At 38.5% G+C, this 18642-nt stretch overlaps 2 protein-coding genes across 11 annotated transcripts in view; both read right to left on the bottom strand.

Annotated features, from left to right (window-relative positions):
• Positions 1-3095: 3095 nt before the first annotated feature.
• Positions 3096-12443, bottom strand: use1 (unconventional SNARE in the ER 1 homolog (S. cerevisiae)). Its single transcript, XM_042481870.2, has 8 exons — positions 12285-12443; positions 10714-10763; positions 10551-10629; positions 10178-10330; positions 9282-9297; positions 9116-9146; positions 8667-8829; positions 3096-5789 (listed from the first exon to the last, which is right to left on the bottom strand). The coding sequence occupies exons 1-8, from the start codon at positions 12381-12383 to the stop codon at positions 5607-5609; spliced, it is 774 nt and encodes a 257-aa protein (XP_042337804.1). The 5' UTR covers positions 12384-12443; the 3' UTR covers positions 3096-5606.
• A 2369-nt stretch (positions 12444-14812) lies between these two features.
• Positions 14813-18642, bottom strand: part of myo9bl (myosin IXb-like) — a 67207-nt gene continuing 63377 nt past the window's right edge. For 7 of the 10 annotated variants that reach the window (XM_088077751.1, XM_088077755.1, XM_088077753.1 and 4 more), the window contains 3 exons: positions 18213-18328; positions 17987-18126; positions 14813-16571 (listed from right to left, as the gene is read on the bottom strand). In XM_088077751.1, coding sequence (XP_087933877.1) covers positions 16024-16571; positions 17987-18126; positions 18213-18328 — 804 coding nt within the window. In that variant the 3' untranslated portion in view covers positions 14813-16023. Of the gene's footprint in view, positions 16572-17832; positions 17887-17974; positions 18127-18212; positions 18329-18642 lie in introns of all 10 variants that reach the window. The other 3 variants (XM_088077756.1, XR_015776622.1, XM_088077757.1) reach the window with 3 other exon arrangements.

Here is an 18642-nt window from a genome sequence, read left to right on the forward strand (position 1 = left end):
AACCTGGCAACTACAAAGTTGTTTTTATTAATGACTTTTATCTGATTAATAAAGCCATATTATTTATTAACCATTACTAACTAATGCTGAAAGCTACTATGAGATCTTTAACCTTCACTTAAATAAACACAGCACTACTACACTGTAAATGCTGTGGTGGAATGTAACAAAGGACATTTACGCTACTATATAAATACAATATAAAAGGTTTTTTAGTATTTCAGTGTTTTGCTACTTTATACTTCTACTCTACCACATCTCAGAGGTAAATACTTTTCTTCTCCACTGCATTTATTTGATAACTTTAGTTCCTATTTACTTTAAAAATGTCATATTATTTATTTTTAAAAAAGAAATCAATTAATAAATGATGATGTACTATAGATTTAACCACCCAGCAGTATATACAGTAATTGAAATTGGCTCTACATTTAAAAGCTGCAACATCAAAGTGATGAATCATCAGTAATTATAATCCAATAATATAATAAGTATTATTCTGGAAAGGACCATTCCACATAATGAGTACTTTTACTGTGCAATACTTTAAATCTAATTTGATGCTAATACTTTTGTACTTTTACTTGTGATATTTTGAATATCGGATATTTACTCACAACACAGTATTTCTACACCATAGTATTGCTACTTTACTTAAATAAAAGGTCAGAGTACTTCTCCCACCACTGTATATAAGTACTTCATTGCAAGTAAAGGCCCTGCGATCATAATTTTACTTCAGTTCAAAACATGATACCATGAGTTTATTTTCATTAGTTATTGTGTCACAAGGTTTAACGATGTTCATGGATGAATACTGAACAGTCATACCGGGCATAGGCCCAGGGTAGGGATGCACCATTTTGGATTGTTTGCCGATATCCGATATGCTGATATAATAACAACCTATTTGACCAATAACCGATACCAATATCAATATATCTACTTTTTCCCCCACCTAATTTTAGGGATCATCAAGTCTGTAGTGGAATTAACATCATATTATGGATACTCTTATGGTGATGGCCCACCAGCAGATAGAGACATAAAATGCAATGCTTTCCATGTATGTAAGTTTCATTCATGGTGAAAAATAACAAAAATACTTCAAGTTAGAGTTGATTATTACATATATATATGTACATATATATATTTGTGTGTGTGTGTGTGTGTGTGTGTGTGTGTGTGTGTGATATCAGCAGATATCAGCATGTTGGCTGATATCCAGTACTTCTTTTTAAAGCCAATATCTGCAGATACCGATGACGTGCATCATCATGCATCCCTAGCCGAGGGGCTCAAAATGTCCCCAGTGGCCTTCAAGTGCAAAATATTACTCAAATTAATAGGTGCCAGAAAAAGGCTCAAAATGACCATAACAAGCTGCAAAGAAACTGCAACTTTGCACAAATTAACAAGAAAGCACCCTCAAAGAGACATAAAATAACAAAGAGATGCATAATGACTACAAAGAGATGCAAAACAACAAAAAGGGACAAAACAACCACAAAGTCTATATGTGTTGCTCCTATGTAGGAGAGGTGGTGGTGACTTTTGCACATCTATCCCCAGGGGTCTTATGGTTTTATAATCCCCCTATGACTATGTTTCTTTGGATGCTTAAATCTACAACAATGCATTAAATTTTATAAGTTGATCATATATTTAAATCATGATCATCAAAGTTAATACTATTTGCAAATACTCGAGTGAAACACTGTTGTGTTACTTTCTTATACAGGTTTCAACTAAGAACTGCTTCATAAAGAGTCTTGTTAAGCAATACTTGTTTCAGTTAAATTTACAAGCACAGGGTGCAGAGTGTTGAGGACTATTTTCAGAGCGTCCCTGTGGGAAAAGAGAGCAGGAAGGAACCCATTCAGGTTTCCGGGGTCAGAGGTTAAAAGTGTCATTAATAAGCCCCACAGATCTGGAGGCATCTTCTGAATATATGAGCTTCACATACGGACTCTGGGGTCCGTGTAGGAAACTAAAACGAAACAGTCTCCTCCAGCTAATGGGATAATACGACCATAATGAACACGGGTAACCGCACCGCTGATGAAGTCATGTTCTGTAGCTGCAGCCTCAGAGAGTCGATCACACAGCCTGACCATTAAGGCCTGAGAATGGAGGCGCAAACAGCTGTGATTTAACTGAGGGATGATGATCCTCCGCAGTGACACAACCTCATTTGGTCTCCTGGTGGCCTGCATACCTCGGCTTCCAGCAGGCAAAATACCCCCCAGGGATCCTAAAATACACGGCAGGCCGGGCCTCGGCCCAGCCAGCGAGCCAGCCGTGAGGAGGGGCAGCAGCCGGGAGAGGGGAGAGAGGAAGGGCCAGGGGCAGAGCTGCAAGCCAGGACAAGCAAGCGAGCTCCGCAGTCCTCAGACGACAGTCAGACAGACAAAACAGCAGGAATGTTAGCCTCTTGGAAGTTTTCAGCGCGTCTGATCTCACAGAAAAGCACAGCTTCGAAGCAGCGATTCCCCAATGATATCAGACTAAAGAAGTCCGAACAAAAGCTGACAAATGCACAGATGACCCAGATGTCACATATGGTCGCCGTGTCCTTTTTCTGTGGCCAACTGCCTTTATTTAGCCATACTTCAGTCCTCAGATCACTTCTAAATGAGTAGCGAGGTTAATCAGGCCGTCAGGGTCATGGAGGCCATTATTTGGTTTTATATTATGGATGTGACTGACACGCTGTGGCCACATGAAGTCACTGCAACAGGCGTTTGCAACAACAGGCGGCGCAATTTGGTCATAAACAGCTCTCACCACACACACGCGCGCACACACACACACACAATTATTATGCCAACGAAATTGAAGGAAATGGAAACTTAAAACTTACTCATTCCCAGGCTTATGGTTAATGTTTGTGTGTGTGTGTGTGTGTGTGCAGTTATTTGATCACAGTTAATTGTGTTGATGTTACTGTGTTCTGTTATTATGTTAACTACTGCTCATATGTATGTTTATGCTACTTGTGTTTTACTTTTTTTGTCTTTGTCTTTCAATGTAAAGCACTTTGAGTTTACATGTAAATAAATGTGCTATATAAATAAAATAGCCATTGCTTTCGGTTGTAATTTAGCATCTTTATGCTTATTTGAATTTAATTTCTTATGATCTCATACACATTTACAACAGTCGCGCTGAATGATATGTGATTTATCAGGGTTACAGTCATTTTTAACAACAACAAAATCTTACTTCGTCAACACCAGCAGTCATGACCAACACAACAAATATCAACTGACGGACATTTATGGAATCGAACATGTAGAAACAATAAACAGGACTGAGGAGATTATTGGACATATGACGAATGGTGAACTTAAAAGAAAAAAAAATCTGACGGAACAAAACTCTGAACCTCTTTACAATAAATGTCTCCAAACTTAAACAGAAGATGAAACATTTAAATGATTGAAATATGTTTTGCAATATGTAATATTTCAGAGAAACACTTTACTTTAGCTCTTATTTATCATTTCTAAGAGAACATTTAATAAATGGTTCATAAGACACTATCATGTAGTCGTTACCAGATTTAAGTGTTATTAACAACTATACCTTTCCCTTTGGGCTGCTCTATAAACTGATAATGTATGAAAATAAAGATAATATATTCAACAGAAGTTAGAATTGTTGACAAAAATGAAAACGTCCTTTTAGCTGTTTACGACATTATAGTGTCTAAACCATTTATTAAACATTAAGGCAACATTCAATTCACAAGCAAATGTGGTCCAGATCATATTCGTTTGCTCGTATGTGACCCAGATCGTAGTAACATTAGTTGTAAAAGCTATGAAAAGAATACTCTGCAAGCTGTTATTTACAGTTTTTCAAGTGATTTGCCAAACTCATTGAAGACTTTTTGATAATCAACTTTCGATCTATTTCAGAGGCTTGACTTTTTGGACATCTTGCTTGCCTTTCTGTAAGCCTGTCACGAGTTGTCAAACTGTCAGACTCAGAAAACTAGGCCGATCACTAAATTTAAACGTCCGTGTCTGAGATTAACTAACCTGCATCGACATCAGTTTTCTTGTGCTGCATTCAGATGCCTTTTAAAAGCTATTTAATACTTTGAAACCTGAACAAGTTGGTTTGATTTCTATTGAAAATGTGGCACTGAGCAACTTGATGAGAAATTTCCCACAAAGTGCAAGAAATTGGTAAAGGATAGAAGAAAAAAATTAAGGTAATTAATGAAAATTAATTAGGAAGAAAAATAGGGAAATTAAAAAAAAAACAAAGAAATAAATTCCAAAATTTTTAATCAATTTTAGAATTGTAGATATATATAAAAGGATGATTTTTAATTTTTTTTTTTTCAATTTTCAGTGTTTGTTTTTTACTTTTCATGTTTTTTGGCTTGTTTTCGGGTAATTTTCTTTAATTTTTTCATTTTTTTTGCTAATTTCTCTAATGTCTTCTTTAGATGCTCATTGCCTTTTCTCCATATTTTTGTATGTAATCAAACCAACTTGCTCAGGTTTCAAAGGGTTAATGTTAGGGATGGGAATCACCAGAGGCTGCACATTACTATATTATCACAATACTTAAGTCAGGATACAACACTACTGAGATTTTAAGCTTTTAATATTTTGAGTGTTACAGTAATATTTATTGTGATTTATTAACTTTTTTCAACTGCAAATTCTGATCCCTGAGGAAAACTCGTCTGTTCATCTCACTTCAGTCATTTTTACTAATCCTAATATGGCATTTGGCAGAGGAAACTTGCATGTGTCATCTTTCCCCAAATGTCAGTTTTGCAAATGTGACGTTTTTTTTTATGTTGTTGTTCCAGCATGCATTTGAGGTTATTGATTGCATTTGAGGCATTTTGGGGCTAAGATCCATTCAAACTGACATCAGATATGGGTCACTAGAAACATGAATGTAAGAAAATCGAATCGGGGCTGTTACGTTAATCAGCACTGAGCATTAAGCCCTATAACGTGAACGCAGCCTTAAATAGTGCTTATAAATGCTAAACAGTGGCAGTTAAAGTAAAATGTTATTAAGTTTTAGCACATCAAAGCTTTTCATAAGTCAGAATTTTTATATATTGAATTTATTTAATATACTGTTGAAGCTGTGTTGTAGATACAGTCGATGTGGGACGGTTCGTGAACTCTTTAAGGTCTACGCATGGCGGAAAAAATGTTTAATGATTTTGACTATGAGAGAGAGAACACACATGTATTGAACGGCTCATAACCTCCCTGATGAGGGATTAAAATAATTAAGGCTCAGTCCCTGCTGTCCGGGTATTAAGACTATGCTGCTGCTCGCAAAAACCCTCCAACAAGCTCTTGGCCTCCACTCATGTTCTGTCCTGTTTAAAAAAAAGGAATACTGATGCTTCACACCACATTTTAAGCTTCCATCAGCCTGTTAAGAGGAAGAATTTCTGTTTCAAAAGTGCAAACGTTTCAGTTCATCAAACCGTGTTGTTCGGTTATGACCGCTACTGATCTGTATCACACATACAGACGAGCTGTGTGGATCTATGAGGCCTATTACTGTAAACACAGAAAGGATGTAGGATCAGGAGAGTTCGGGATTGTAGGCGGTCATCATCGGAGCCTGGGGAAGATTCTTATGAAGAGGATCATGCTGATGAAGGTGAAGGAGACCAGGATGAGCATCAGCCACAGCAGCCAGTTGACGGACTTCTTGGTGTGCTGTTCCAGACGCTCCGACTCCGTCTTCAGCTTCTCGAAGTTCATGTCGGCCTGACGCATCGACTGGCTCAGAGTCTTCGGGGGAAAAGGAGCAAACAAGTGATCAGGTGAACATGGAGGTGAATGTTGAGCACAAAAAAAACTACAACTCTTTTTTCTCAGTCAGTAACTCCTACACCCTTTTTCCACACACAAAGGCCGGCTCTGTTTGATTTCGGTTTGACTTAGCGAGTCAGCCCAGCGCGGCAGGGAACTGCGTCTCCATGACAACAGATGAGTCTTAATCCCATGACACGTGTCTAGAGTGGTGATGTTTAAAAGCAGCAGGCCAAAGTCCGTGTTTGCAGAGGTGCAAGACAGAGGTCGACAGATTATTGGCCTGATTATCGGGCCGATATTTGGCATTTTGACACGTTTTATTTGAATGATGAATGATAAAAATGTATCAGTTAAATAGTGTTTGTATTACACTCAACCAACACCAGGGAAGGCATTCTGCAATACATGCAAAGAAGGTGTCAGCATTTTACTTTGTCAAAACTCAGGGAGCTATTTTTATTCAATTACTTTTTATTTAAGTTTTCACTCAACTTTATCCAAAAAAAGTTGCTGGGAACTTGCTGCATATGATGTTGAAATTTCAGTTTTTTATATTTGAAATTCTAAATTTAGGCAGAAAAACTGTCATTTTCCCTGGAAATGCATATTGGTTTCAAAATCGGTTATCAGTCTCATTAAGTACTAATAATTGGTACCAGCCCTGAAAAACCAATATCGGTTGACCCCTAGTGCAGGAAGACCAACTTCTGTTTGGCTGAAAGCAAACATGAAACAGTAAAATAAATCAGATATCCAAAGTAAAAACAGCTTCAGTTAGAAGCTACAACTGTACTGAGAGCTGAGCACACAGACATTTAACATCTTTCTCTCTGGGTTCCTGCACAGACAGACGTGAGTGGCGTCTCACGGCACCAGCGCTTGTTTCAGGGGGATAAGAGGGGTCGTTGGGGATTGGCTGCTGTCACCTGGACAGCACAGGTACTCGTTCGGAGGCAGTCGGGCGAGTTTTTGGCCCTACTCCAGAAAAACCAACCCACCAACCCTGGCATGGCTAAGTGCGTCCTAACTAATAATGGAAAGACATTTTTGGTGTGGTATGGTTTGACTCGGCATGGCCAAAAGTGGTGATGGAAAAAGGGTACTAGACTTTTTTTTATGTAGAGGGTTTAAAGCAGTGATACTCAACTTACGGCCCACGGGCCAAATCTGGCCCCCAATAGGGTGCCAGGTGACCCCCTAACCATTTTCTAATTCACAACAAAAGAAGTGACTACTTTTAGTATACATAAGGTGCCAGAGTGCATAAACATCATCATATTAGAGCTTGTTTAGCAAAAAACTGCCAGTGGAGGATCCCCTGCAGACAGAGGTCCTAGCTAAGCCCCTGACGTCCTAAAAGCCTAGAAATGTCCTATAATCCTAGAAACATGTATGGGGCTGCTGTAACTGGCCCCTGGCCTCCTTTCATTTTGCAAAAATGGCCCCAAAGCAAAGCAAGTTGAGTATCCGTGTTTAAAGTTTGCTTGTGGACATTTTTTTTTTTTTTTTTTTTTACATACAACACTGAAAATGAAAAATATCTGATATATATAAACATATTGGCAAAAAGGTTAAAGTCTGACTTTAGAGCTGGGCAATAAACCAAACTTTTACAATGCAATTTAACGTTAGTAAGCAATCAAAAGATCCTAACTTTGCTCAACACCCATCCACCACCCAGTCACATGACTCTGCTTCATCGTGTCTTAATCAAAAACAGTCACCTGCAACTTTTTAACACACCAGTGTTTCCCCTTATTGCATCTCTTTAAATTACATTATTTTGAGCAATAAACACATCATATCCAGATCAATTCACACACCCGTGAGTGAAGCATACAAACTTTAAGCTTACCTGATAATGTAAGCACGACGGCCGATCACGGGTTCAGCGTTATCAATTGACGAAGGGAAAAATGGAGGTGTGAATCTTCTGAATTCAGGCGAGTGTCACACAATAACGTGATAGAAAACGCAATCGTTCGATAGAAATACGCAAGGAAACATATCTTTTTTTAAAAAATGGAAAAGATCCATGTTGATACAAAAATAGAGGGTAGGTTTTCTTCCTCTTGGAGGCGGGCCATGTGCGAAGGCCACCATGACGCAAAAAAGCTGCCAAACTTTATGTCAACTGACAGATTCCCTCACATAGATATTAACGTTACATATTGTTTGGAAATGATTCCCTTAAAGAAATGTCCTGAATTTAAGTTATTTCATCCTTGAAAGTATTGTTAATTTACAATAATTTACTTATTGTAAGTAAATTTAACAGCGTTTGAAAATCCAACTTTTTTGTGCAATAAAAGTCAATAATTGCTTTATTTATTTTGTTCAATAAAAGTGCATTTTCCTAAATCTTGAGACATCCCTTTGAACCCCTCAGAAGGGCGCAGTTTGCGAGCACACACAAACACACTCACACACACAAAATAATCAATAAAATATAACAAGATTGCATTAAAAAAAAAACAATTTCTTAACCTCCGCTGGAACATTTCCATCCCAGCGGAAACTCTCTTTGACACGATAACAGTATTAACCCCTGACTACCACACAGAGTCAGCCAGACAAATAAACACAGAACAACGTGTATCACACAAGATCCTAATGGCCGACCGGTTATACTGGCTCAACACACAGCGGCCATACTGAGCTAATTCCCATGATTCCCTGCTGAACCTGGGTCTACAAAAACACACAGGCTGAAGTATTACTGCATTAGGTTTTGCTATTATTTTGTCTGTTGAATGTATCCTTGGCAGATACACATTTTATATTGTAGTAACTCCGATCTTGTAAATATATAATGAAGAATACTGTGATTCTTGCACGTGTGCATGCAGTTACCTGGTTGTCCTGTTTGATGATGTTCTGCGCCGCCAGCGTGTTGTTCTTCAGGTTTCGGGCCAGGTTGAGCATGTCGTCGGCAAGTTTTTCCTGTAGGTTGTGGTGGTGCTGCAGGACGGCCTCCAGCTCTGCAGCAGACTGGCGCTCATCCAGAGGGAGACCTCTGCACAAGATGGGACAGCCGGGTTAACTATTTCATTTTACCGCGGGCGCATATATAAAAGTTCAGAGGTTTCCGTCTTTTAAAAGCATTTAGACGTGAGGAGTGACAGTCAGACACAGATGGTATGTGATGAACTAAATAATACTGTAAGACACAATTACCATCAATCATTTAACAGAACTGGGAACGAGCCTAAACTTTTCAAAAGCGATCGCTGTAACAGTCAACAAATAAAGCACAACGGACATTAGTTCTTTGAGAAGATTTATAAAATGTGTAGCTTTACCTTCTGTTTCGCAAGTCTGTTCCTGACGTGCCTACAGAGAGAAAAGGAGAACGCCATCACTCTCAGTCAGAAGACAAGCTTGTTTCAATATCTGGTATCGTTTTTCGGTTGAGACACTGAATTGTAGCTGCTGAATTGAAGCTGAATTCGAAAAAAAAGTTCTTACCTTTGCCTGATGACCCCTGTAATGACACAAAACAGGAAAATAGGTGCATTGGTCTGAACAGGTGTTCATCACTTATTTACTTTTATTTAAATCCAATTTTTCAAACCAAATCTTTCAAGTATTTTATATGAAGAGCCGAACTCTTAAACAGGGTTCCTACAGCAAGTTGGATTTAAGACATTTAAGCGCCTTTTTAAGGCTTTTTTAATACCATTCAGAATTAAGTTTCTGCCCAAATGTTTCTGCAACAAAAACATGACTTTTTTTGAACAGTGAAAAAGTTAGATTATCAACGTCAGATGTTTGGGAAATAACTCGAGAGAGCGCATGGAAGACAATGAACATATTCTGTCATTATTTCAGCGTCTATTTAGTTTACCTACAGAAATGGGAAATATCTGGCACTTCTGGACGGTTTTCTGGATCATTTTGTGTTTCTTAATCTGCATGGAAGATTCCCCTGCTTGGATTCCCATCATGACGAGTTTAGGAAAAGTAATTCAATAAAATATTTAACAAAAAAAAAAATAAATGTTACCAAATATTTTGAGATTTTACAATGCAATATCTCACCTCCCATGTCTGTGCATTTTTAGGACTTTTGACAGATTAATTCTAATTAATTAATTCTTTTTTATTAACAAGCCAAAGTGGCACGTGGACAGAAAAGTTAGTTTCCAACCCTGGCAGTAACCCTGTTAAACACAGTTCAGCATAAGGTCTAAAATGCCCAACTTTAGGGAAAACATATTGTAAATGTACAGCGGTGAGCAAAACAATGCCGACGTCATCGATCATGTTTTTCCACAGTGTGTGAATCTCAGGAGTCGAGCTTCTACGTTACATCTGGACTGCTCTGCCACTATTTTAGCTCAGTGGTTTACGTCTCGTCCTACCGTGCCGAGCAGCTCATCCCTCATCTCTCCTGTGCACCGGGCCTTCGTCTGCATGTGGACAGTTTTGGAGGCAGGCATCCTCTCATTGGCTATTGTGGGTGTTCGTCCGGGAGCGAGGAACTGATTAGCTAAAGCTTTTTCTGTTGGTGAAGACTGTGAACGAGAACAGGGGACATGAGTTAATGAAGACACAAGAGCCGATTGTTCCGTGTGGTCAGGCATTTGGGATGTACAATTCAGTAACAAATAAGAAAGACAGAGAACGGACTACTGTTTTAAATACTGCCACACGTATCAAACCGACAGCAACATATCGAGTGCATAATGTGAAAAATGTTGACATTGGTGAATTAATGAAAAAACAGCCACTCACCAGTTTTTCTGCCTCAAGGAGTCCTTTTAGAAAATCTACCTTTCTTGTGTATTCAGTCAGTATTTCTGCTGTGGGTTTGCTGAAAAAATAGACACAAGTTGTTATTTATTTTTGTGTTACAAATTAGCAATAATAAATTATGATATTTGAAGGGAGATGTTACCTTAAGCTTTTCCTCAGAGCCACCAGCATCTCCTCCAGAGCACCAACATACTAAAAGACGCAGAATACAAACAGTGATGGTTTATATTAAATAGTTTGAAACAGGGGTTGACCAATATTACTTTTTTAGGGTGGAAACAGATACAGATCATTAGTAGTTAATACGACTGATTATATTTCCAATATTTGGAACTGATATGCATTTACAATGAAAATGAAAATCTTTCTGTCAATATTTAGAATTTGGAATATAACAAACTCCAGCATAACACGTTATCAACATCATACCAGCCACTTTTTTTTATAAAGTCAAGTGAAAATTTAAATAACAAAAAATGAATAAATAAAAATAGCTCCCTGAGGATTTACAAAGCTAAAGTTCCTCCCATGCTGACACATTCTTTGCACTTTTTAATTAATTAATTTTATCAGCAATTATTAAAATAAAACACCTATACAGATAATCGGTAAAATGACAATTAGCGGCCCCAATAATCGGCCAGGTCGATGAACTGTCGACCCCCAGTCTCATACAACAGTCCTACATTAGATTCTACCTTCAGTTGTAGTTGCTGTTTGGTTCAAATATTAAGTCTAAATTTTAAGGCTCTTGTAAAGCATTACAGTAGCACAGCACATTGCATCCTGCATAGTGACCTTAAAGTTGAATAAACACATTTCTAAAACAGCAAAAACTGAACTTTATAACTACCAGAGTCGGAATTACTGCAGGACTTGTGTATTAACTGTAAACGTTATACCTAACTAAAACTAGTACAGTCTTTTTTTCATCTGGTTTTATCTTCTTATCTTTGTTTTATCCTCACTGAGGTGATGTCATTTTCTTCTGTCATGATTTTTTACCACATTTGATTGCATTTATTCTCACATTTTCTAAAATTGTGTTCATTTAGTACTTTAACTACCTTTCGAGATCATTTTTATTCCTTTTGTTTGCTTTATTCTTGTTGACCTTTAGCATATGCATTTATTTCTTACGTTTTTATTTGACTTTTATAGACCTTCCTCTGTGTGTTTGTTCATGTTTAGTTTATTATTCACACCTTTGCTTTGACCTGTCAAAGCACTTTGTATACAACTGTTTTCAAAGGCGCTATATAGACAAAGTTATCATTACTATTACCTCATTAAGTTAATATCAAACTGTAGCTATGTTTTAGAGTGATTTTAATGAGGTTTCTAAATCAAATGCACAGTTTTAATATCAACATGACTGTAAGCTGTTATCAAAGCAAGAAGCTAACTTAGCAAGAGGTTAGCAAACTATCCTCACGTCGCCTGTAACACTAGCTAAATGTTTTCCACGTGTAACGTGTGTCAGAGGGACACACCGCAGACAGATGTGATCTGAGAGGACAGTCCTGAGAGGACAGTCCTGAGAGGACAGTCCTGAGAGGACAGTCCTGAGTCAGGTGTCTCAGTGAGGACGTGGCTAACAGGCTGAGCGGCTCACAGCTAACAACAACAATAGTCATGCTAACTGCAGCTGACGAAGGTCAGACAAAAACAGCACCGGGAGACAACATTCACTCCGTGTCTGCACCGTCCTACCTTCTCCAGCCTCCATTCAGTCTCTCCTCGTTTTTCCGACGCTATAGATTCACAGCGGGACAATAATCTGATGAAATTGATTTCTAATCTTGAAGCCATGTTTGAAGCTGACACACGGTCGCGGCCGTATGACGTCACATAGCGCAGATGTGGGCGGAGTGACGCGGAGGTCTATTTTATTTTATTTTATGATAATTTATTTTATTTTATTTTATTATTGTTATTTTTGTTGTTTTCGTTTCTCGTTTCTTATCGTGGTGCCATGATGTTGGAGTTCTTGTAAGGAAAAATTCAAAGTCTGGTCTGGAGTCCACACGTCTTTTCTTGTGGATGTGGCATTTGAGAAATAAATAAATAAAAATAAAAATGAATAGAAATAAATTGATGTATTTCTTCCCCTCGTACTTTTCCAAAAACATAAAAATATATTTATCCTATAACTGGATTGTTTGTCCAGTTTTCGATCTTATATAAAGTTGAACATCCACCTAAAATATTTTTAATATTTATTTATTTTTTAAAGATTTTTTTTTATAGTTTCTTCTTCTAATTCATAGGAAGTACAAACATTCGCAATATCATTTTTTTCTTACTGGATATGTTTGATGCAAAATCTTAAAGGAAATCTCTGACTTTATTATTAAGACAAAATCTGTCCCCAACTAACCAAACTTTCTGTCAGCTGAGGTCAAATTTATTTACAAGGATTTTAATCAATTTTACCCTGTTTTTATAAACTTTTGTTAAGATTCAAAATGTTATTTGCATATAAATGAATTGAGGTTATTATTTAAACTCTAAATCTGGAATATGTAAAATAATATAAAATAAAATAAATATATTGGTAAAACAACACCAGAATACCGTGCAGACTGAAGTCAACAACATAAGTGTTTCATATACGAAAAAGGAGTAGGAGGAAGTAAATACTTATCAAATACTACCCCTCTGAAATTTTTCAGCTCATCCTGCTCATGTCATTCATGTGTTTGAGAAAGGAGATTTCTAAATATAAGTCTGGCTAAGAATAAAATAAAAGGGCCTGACTGAGAGCATTTATGAGATTTATGAAGTTGATGTTTTTTATCTCCAGAGTATGTACTTTTTGTATGTTGTTTTTTTTTTGCTTTTGTTTTTGTTGTTCACCGCCTGAACCCCACTGATGGGAAAGAGCAAATAATATGGTTTAATCAGAGGTTTCAACATCACTATCTCACTCTCTTCTTAAGCAAATGCAGTATTGTTTATTCACTGACTGTGATGCTAAATGATCAATGATTGTATTCATATATATATATATATATATATATATATATATATATATGGAAAACGGGTCACGTGACTCATGACTTGAGTGAGAGCATAAATGGCTCATTCTCTTGCGCACGTGTATTTCCATAGAAAGTTTTCTCAGCTTCATCTATTCACCACCAGGTCGCAGTAAATCCCCAAAATATTAAAAAACCTATTTCTAGTTTGTAGTTAATCCACAATTTCAAACTTGTCTTTTAGCAGTTCACCTGCAAAAGACGATGTGGTGCTGTAACGTAGTTTTATCAGATCTGAGCATCACTTCGAACAACAGACGACTTGATGGCTGTGATTCCATTTTTAAGATGTTTGTTTTTTGTTTTCTTTTTTTAATCTTGAACAACCTCTTTCACCTGTACTGTTAAAATACACACAACTTACCTTTGAGACAACGTCATGTTTTGCTGCATCTTTACTGGGAACAGTGAAAGTTAACATTTAAATAGTCAAACCTAAGTTTGGGTCAAAGTTAACCCTTTAAAACCTGAAGTAACTGCTTTTTTGTGTTGCTTTAAGACACCTCTTACAAGAATAACTTTGTAAAAAATGTTCCACAAATTTCACGAAATTAGTCAAATGCATTTATATTAATCATAATCACTTATCAAATAATATGTTACCTAATTATTATACATTTTAAAGGACTTTTTCCATCCTTTTCTAAATTTCATGTTATTTTCTTGTTTGTTTTATTTTCTGTTTTGTTGTTTTTTATTATTTTCTGGCAATTGTCTTGTACTCTTTACTATTTCTTGCAAATTTTTGGCCCATTTCTTCTTTCATGCTCTTCAGCTTCTTCCCATGTTTTAGACAAAAATCAGGCCAAATTGCTTAGCTTTCAAAAGGTTAAAGATGGGGGAACACGTAAAAAAGAAATACCTGAATGCAATTAATTTGTGACCCATCTGTATATATCCCTATTTAAGATAATATTGTGATGTTAAAACATTTGAAGATCTTAAAAACAACAGCAAAAACTTTCATCCTGTGCTTATTTCTTTTGACGCAACGTAACAGTTAAACACTTTCAATAAGCTTTTCTGTTGAAATATACAAATTAAAGCACATGAACTAATTTTTAGTTAATTATGAATGTGATGCTGACTCCATCATATTACTAACTCTTATTTCGCTGTATAATATTGGCGCCAATGGGCTAAGTGCGTCTTGCTGGAAGAGTCAAATGTATGGAGTTGATAAAAACTCAGCAGCAGAAGTTACAAGCATCATGTTCTGTATTGTCATGTTAATACTAAATAACCATTACAGTTCACGTCATTCAGTCCCAACCACACACTCTCTGCTACACATTACACATCAGAACATCTTCCTCATAATCCAGACAAACTAACAGACATCATTCAACAGCAGTCAGAGAGGAACATTAGTATTACATTTCATACAAAGTTGGCCAGAGCTGTGCTTCAGCAGAACCTGCTCATCGTGGCGCTGTTTCCTCTGAATGGTAGCTGAGTGAAGTTCGTTTTAGCAAAAAAAAAAAGGGGGGGGTAAGGTGAGTTCGAGGAGCTTTAAAGACATGGTGGCACGGCTTGTTGCATCGTGGCTGCGTTTGTGTTTTTTGTTGTTTCAAAGGAAAAAGTGGCGTGTGCTGCTCCCGTTTCCCTTTGCTAAGTGAGGCAATGACTTCCTATCTGGGGTTTGTTGTACGGGAGGTCGAAAGACAGTCATCTATTGCAGCTGTTGCGACGAGGCACCTTCACAACAGTCACAACATGCACCTTTAGGTCCTTGTTTCAAACATGTCTTGGGTCGGTTCAGTACAATAAACACAAAGGTACCCTCTCTTTATCCCAAATTACCCTCACTCCCTCTGTGTCCATGACATGAGAAATGAGATTGTTTTTTCCAACTTACTGTACATTACCAAGGCACTAGCTAACATTACAGCGAGCATGTTTTGCTCATTAGGAGAACTTAGACATGAAAAGTGCAGCTGGAACCTGAAATATCTCCTTGAATTAGCACAAATGAGTTTAAAAAAAAAACAGGAGCAGGAAAACAAAATTGCCGTTCCGTCGCTATGAGGCTACAGAAAACACAGCTTCTGTCCTCAACAGTCACCACAATATATTAAAATGGTAGAAAAGGTGCTTGGCAACATCATGTCCAGTTATTTTTACTGTCATAGAGGACAACAAGACTCGAGACACATTTGCAGTTTCTTGATTAGTTCCCACTGACGTCGGCGACTGGAGGAGCCGTTATTTTGTCTCACTGCTGTTCAACTCTGTAGATCCGCTGCACATCTCGTCAGGTCATTTTCCCGTGATTCTCGATTCCTTCCTGATTATTTTCAATCCATCACTGTCATCTGGAAGAACTCCATTTTTATTCATTTCCTTTTTTTCTGCTCGGAGGGTGTCGCCTGTAACCTTCTTCACTCTTCCATCTTTTCTGTTCTGCCTGGTCAGATGTCATCGTCCATATAAGGTATGTCTGGGTCAGAAAAACGTCTCTGGCCCTTTGCGGCTTCTGTATCGTGTTGCTGAGGAGAGGGTGTTACCATGGAGATGGAGGAGGAGGAGGTGGAAGCGGAGGGAGGGCAGGAGGAAAAAAACAACAGGTCACACTCGGGGCTATCGATGTAGAGGGACTGGGTGCTGCCTTTACGGCGGCCCGGCTGCTCCCTTCTCTTCACCAAGTATTTTAATGCTCGACTCCCAGGAGGGGAGAAAGTCGGAGCTGGACTCAAGGCGGCAGACTGGGAGAGGACGCCGTGCGGGAGTTTTACTGTGCTTGGGATGATGGGGTTGCGGCGTTGCAGTGGGTGCCTCAAGGAGGCGTTGGAGGATTCAGAGGTTGAAGAAACGCAGCTGGACAGGGAGGAGGTGGAGCTAGCAGGAATGAGGTTTTGAAGAGAGACGCGTCCACCAGGGACTTTAGGTCGCTGGGCCAGGTCTGCAGGTTTTGGTGGACAAACTGGCTTGTATCTCCTCAGCTGGGAGCCACCTTGTCCTGGAAGAGAGAGGTGAAAGAGGAAGAGTTGAGGAGGGTTAACATGTTTTCCTCAAAGCTACTTATTAAAGGAACAGTGTGTAAGAATTAGGGGGATCTGGTGGCATCTACCAGTGAGGATTGTTGATAAGAACCAGCTGAAACTTATTCTGCTTAGAATTCCTTTTTTGTTGATCGTTCAGATTTTTATCAGGAGCCAAAGAGGTCTCTTCCTCTCGAAAAAAAAGTGATTAAAATCAGTAAAAACACTGAAAAAAGCAGTTCCACGGTACAAATCAGTGTATCTTTAAAGCTGTTGGGCATATTGTGGACGGGTTTCAAGCCCAGCACCAGTCAGAGCTCTGATTCTCTCCCTGAACCTGATTGGTAGAGTGCGCATGCAAGATAGTGTCGGCGAATGTGTATAACAGTCAGCGGGGAGAGGTGATCATTATCTGCACACTGCATCACCACAGATCACCTGATGGCAGACTGACAGAGGAAGAGAAGAAGAAGTGGTGCGAGGGAATATGCCACGCTCAGCTTGTAATACATGTTTTAATATAAAAAATATTTGTTTTATAATAAATAAAATGTAATATAATATAGGCCTATCTGTTCAGTACAAATCAGGGTTTTTAATCGGCTCGTGCCCAAAACTGCTGCTGTGGGTCGGGCTTGGACAGAAACCGTGCAGATTCATGACGGGTCGGGCCTGATTTTTTGAGCTTGATCAGAGCTCTAGCACCTTCTAATGTGTGCTCATCTTTTTCCTCCGATAACCTAAGATACACGTTTTTATCTCGAGCAGAATTATATACAGAGGTCTCTTCCTCTCCAAAAGGAACGTACAAGGTGATTTAAACCACTAAAAACACGTAATAACGCAATTTCACATAAAAATACAAAGTAACTGTCATTTTTAGGTGATACATGTAAGAAAACAAAGTCATCATATTATATTCCATTTCTGCCAATACATTCCCCCCAAATCCTACACACTCAACCTTTAAAATCACACAGCAATCCTGAGAGGGTGAAGACCAATGGAAGAGCATGCAACCATGTTATCTACCAAACAAGATGTTCAGTCAGGTACAATTAGGCAAACGTGTAATGATGAGATATGTTTTGCCAAAGGTTCAATGAATTAATTTGGATGAAGTTTGAGCATGCTTCAGTGCCACACATGCATTTAACATGCATACATGGGTGTGCAGAGGATATGCACACAAACACACACACACACAAAAAACACAAACACGGTTGCTGTTCCTCGAACCTGTTTGGTTACAGAGCAGACGTCACCGCCCCCATCACCATCACTGGTCCAGACCTGCACCACAAAAAACAGGTCTGGTCTGGTCAGAAACCCACAGGTGAGTGAGAGAAACAGGTAGAAGGGAGGAAAGGCCAGACTGTACCTTAATACTGACCTTCAGACTCTGAGCTCAGAACTGTAGAGCGCTGCTGCTCGTCCAAAAGACTCTCAGAGCTCAGCGAGGCTTCGGAGTCAAAGTTCTCCTGGTCTGAACCAGGCTGCTCCATCTCTGGCAGTCTGCAGGCCAGATCCTCTCTGCGGAGAAACACACGACAAGGACATCAGAGAGACCGGAGAAGGTCACTCCACCAACAGTGAAATAATACAGAAAGCATCATTACTTCTCCTGTTTGATGGACTTGATGCGTTCCACCAAGTTCTTCTCAGCCTCCGTGTCCGAGTCCAGAGGCTCGTTCTCAGGGACCACGCTGAGATCAGAACTGGCCTTCTCGTGCACCTGCAGAACACAGAACATCACACGCTGATACAAACTCGACTTGCGTAATGTGTAATTATTATAAAAATCGTATAATAATCACACATTTAACATCAATGGCTTTGACCCCAGTCTGAAATGTTTTGTTAGTGAGGAAAAGAGAAGAGGCTGGATGGTGCTCGTGGCTTTCATGCATCTGCACATCATTCCTGCTGCACTTCTGTGAAACATAATAACTTTTAGGAAATAAAAAAAGTGCCGTGATACAAAAGAAGCAAGTAAACACATTAACACCCTTTTAAAACAGCACAGTTGTAAAGCGTTTACAAACAGTG

The sequence above is a fragment of the Plectropomus leopardus genome, chromosome 5 (assembly GCF_026936395.1).
Source record: "Plectropomus leopardus strain MGB_pleo_1.0 chromosome 5, ASM2693639v1, whole genome shotgun sequence".
NCBI classification, from domain to species: domain Eukaryota; kingdom Metazoa; phylum Chordata; class Actinopteri; order Perciformes; family Serranidae; genus Plectropomus; species Plectropomus leopardus.

What these genes read in the sequence shown, in the direction of transcription:
- use1 (XM_042481870.2), bottom strand. Translation starts at nt 12,383, where the DNA reads ATGGCTTCAAGATTAGAAATCAATTTCATCAGATTATTGTCCCGCTGT. An exon ending in GCTCTGAGGAAAAGCTTAAG is followed by an intron (nt 10,630 to 10,713) that starts GTAACATCTCCC and finishes CTATTTTTTCAG; the next exon opens with CAAACCCACAGCAGAAATAC. An exon ending in TCATCAAACAGGACAACCAG is followed by an intron (nt 5,790 to 8,666) that starts GTAACTGCATGC and finishes TTTCCCCCGAAG; the next exon opens with ACTCTGAGCCAGTCGATGCG.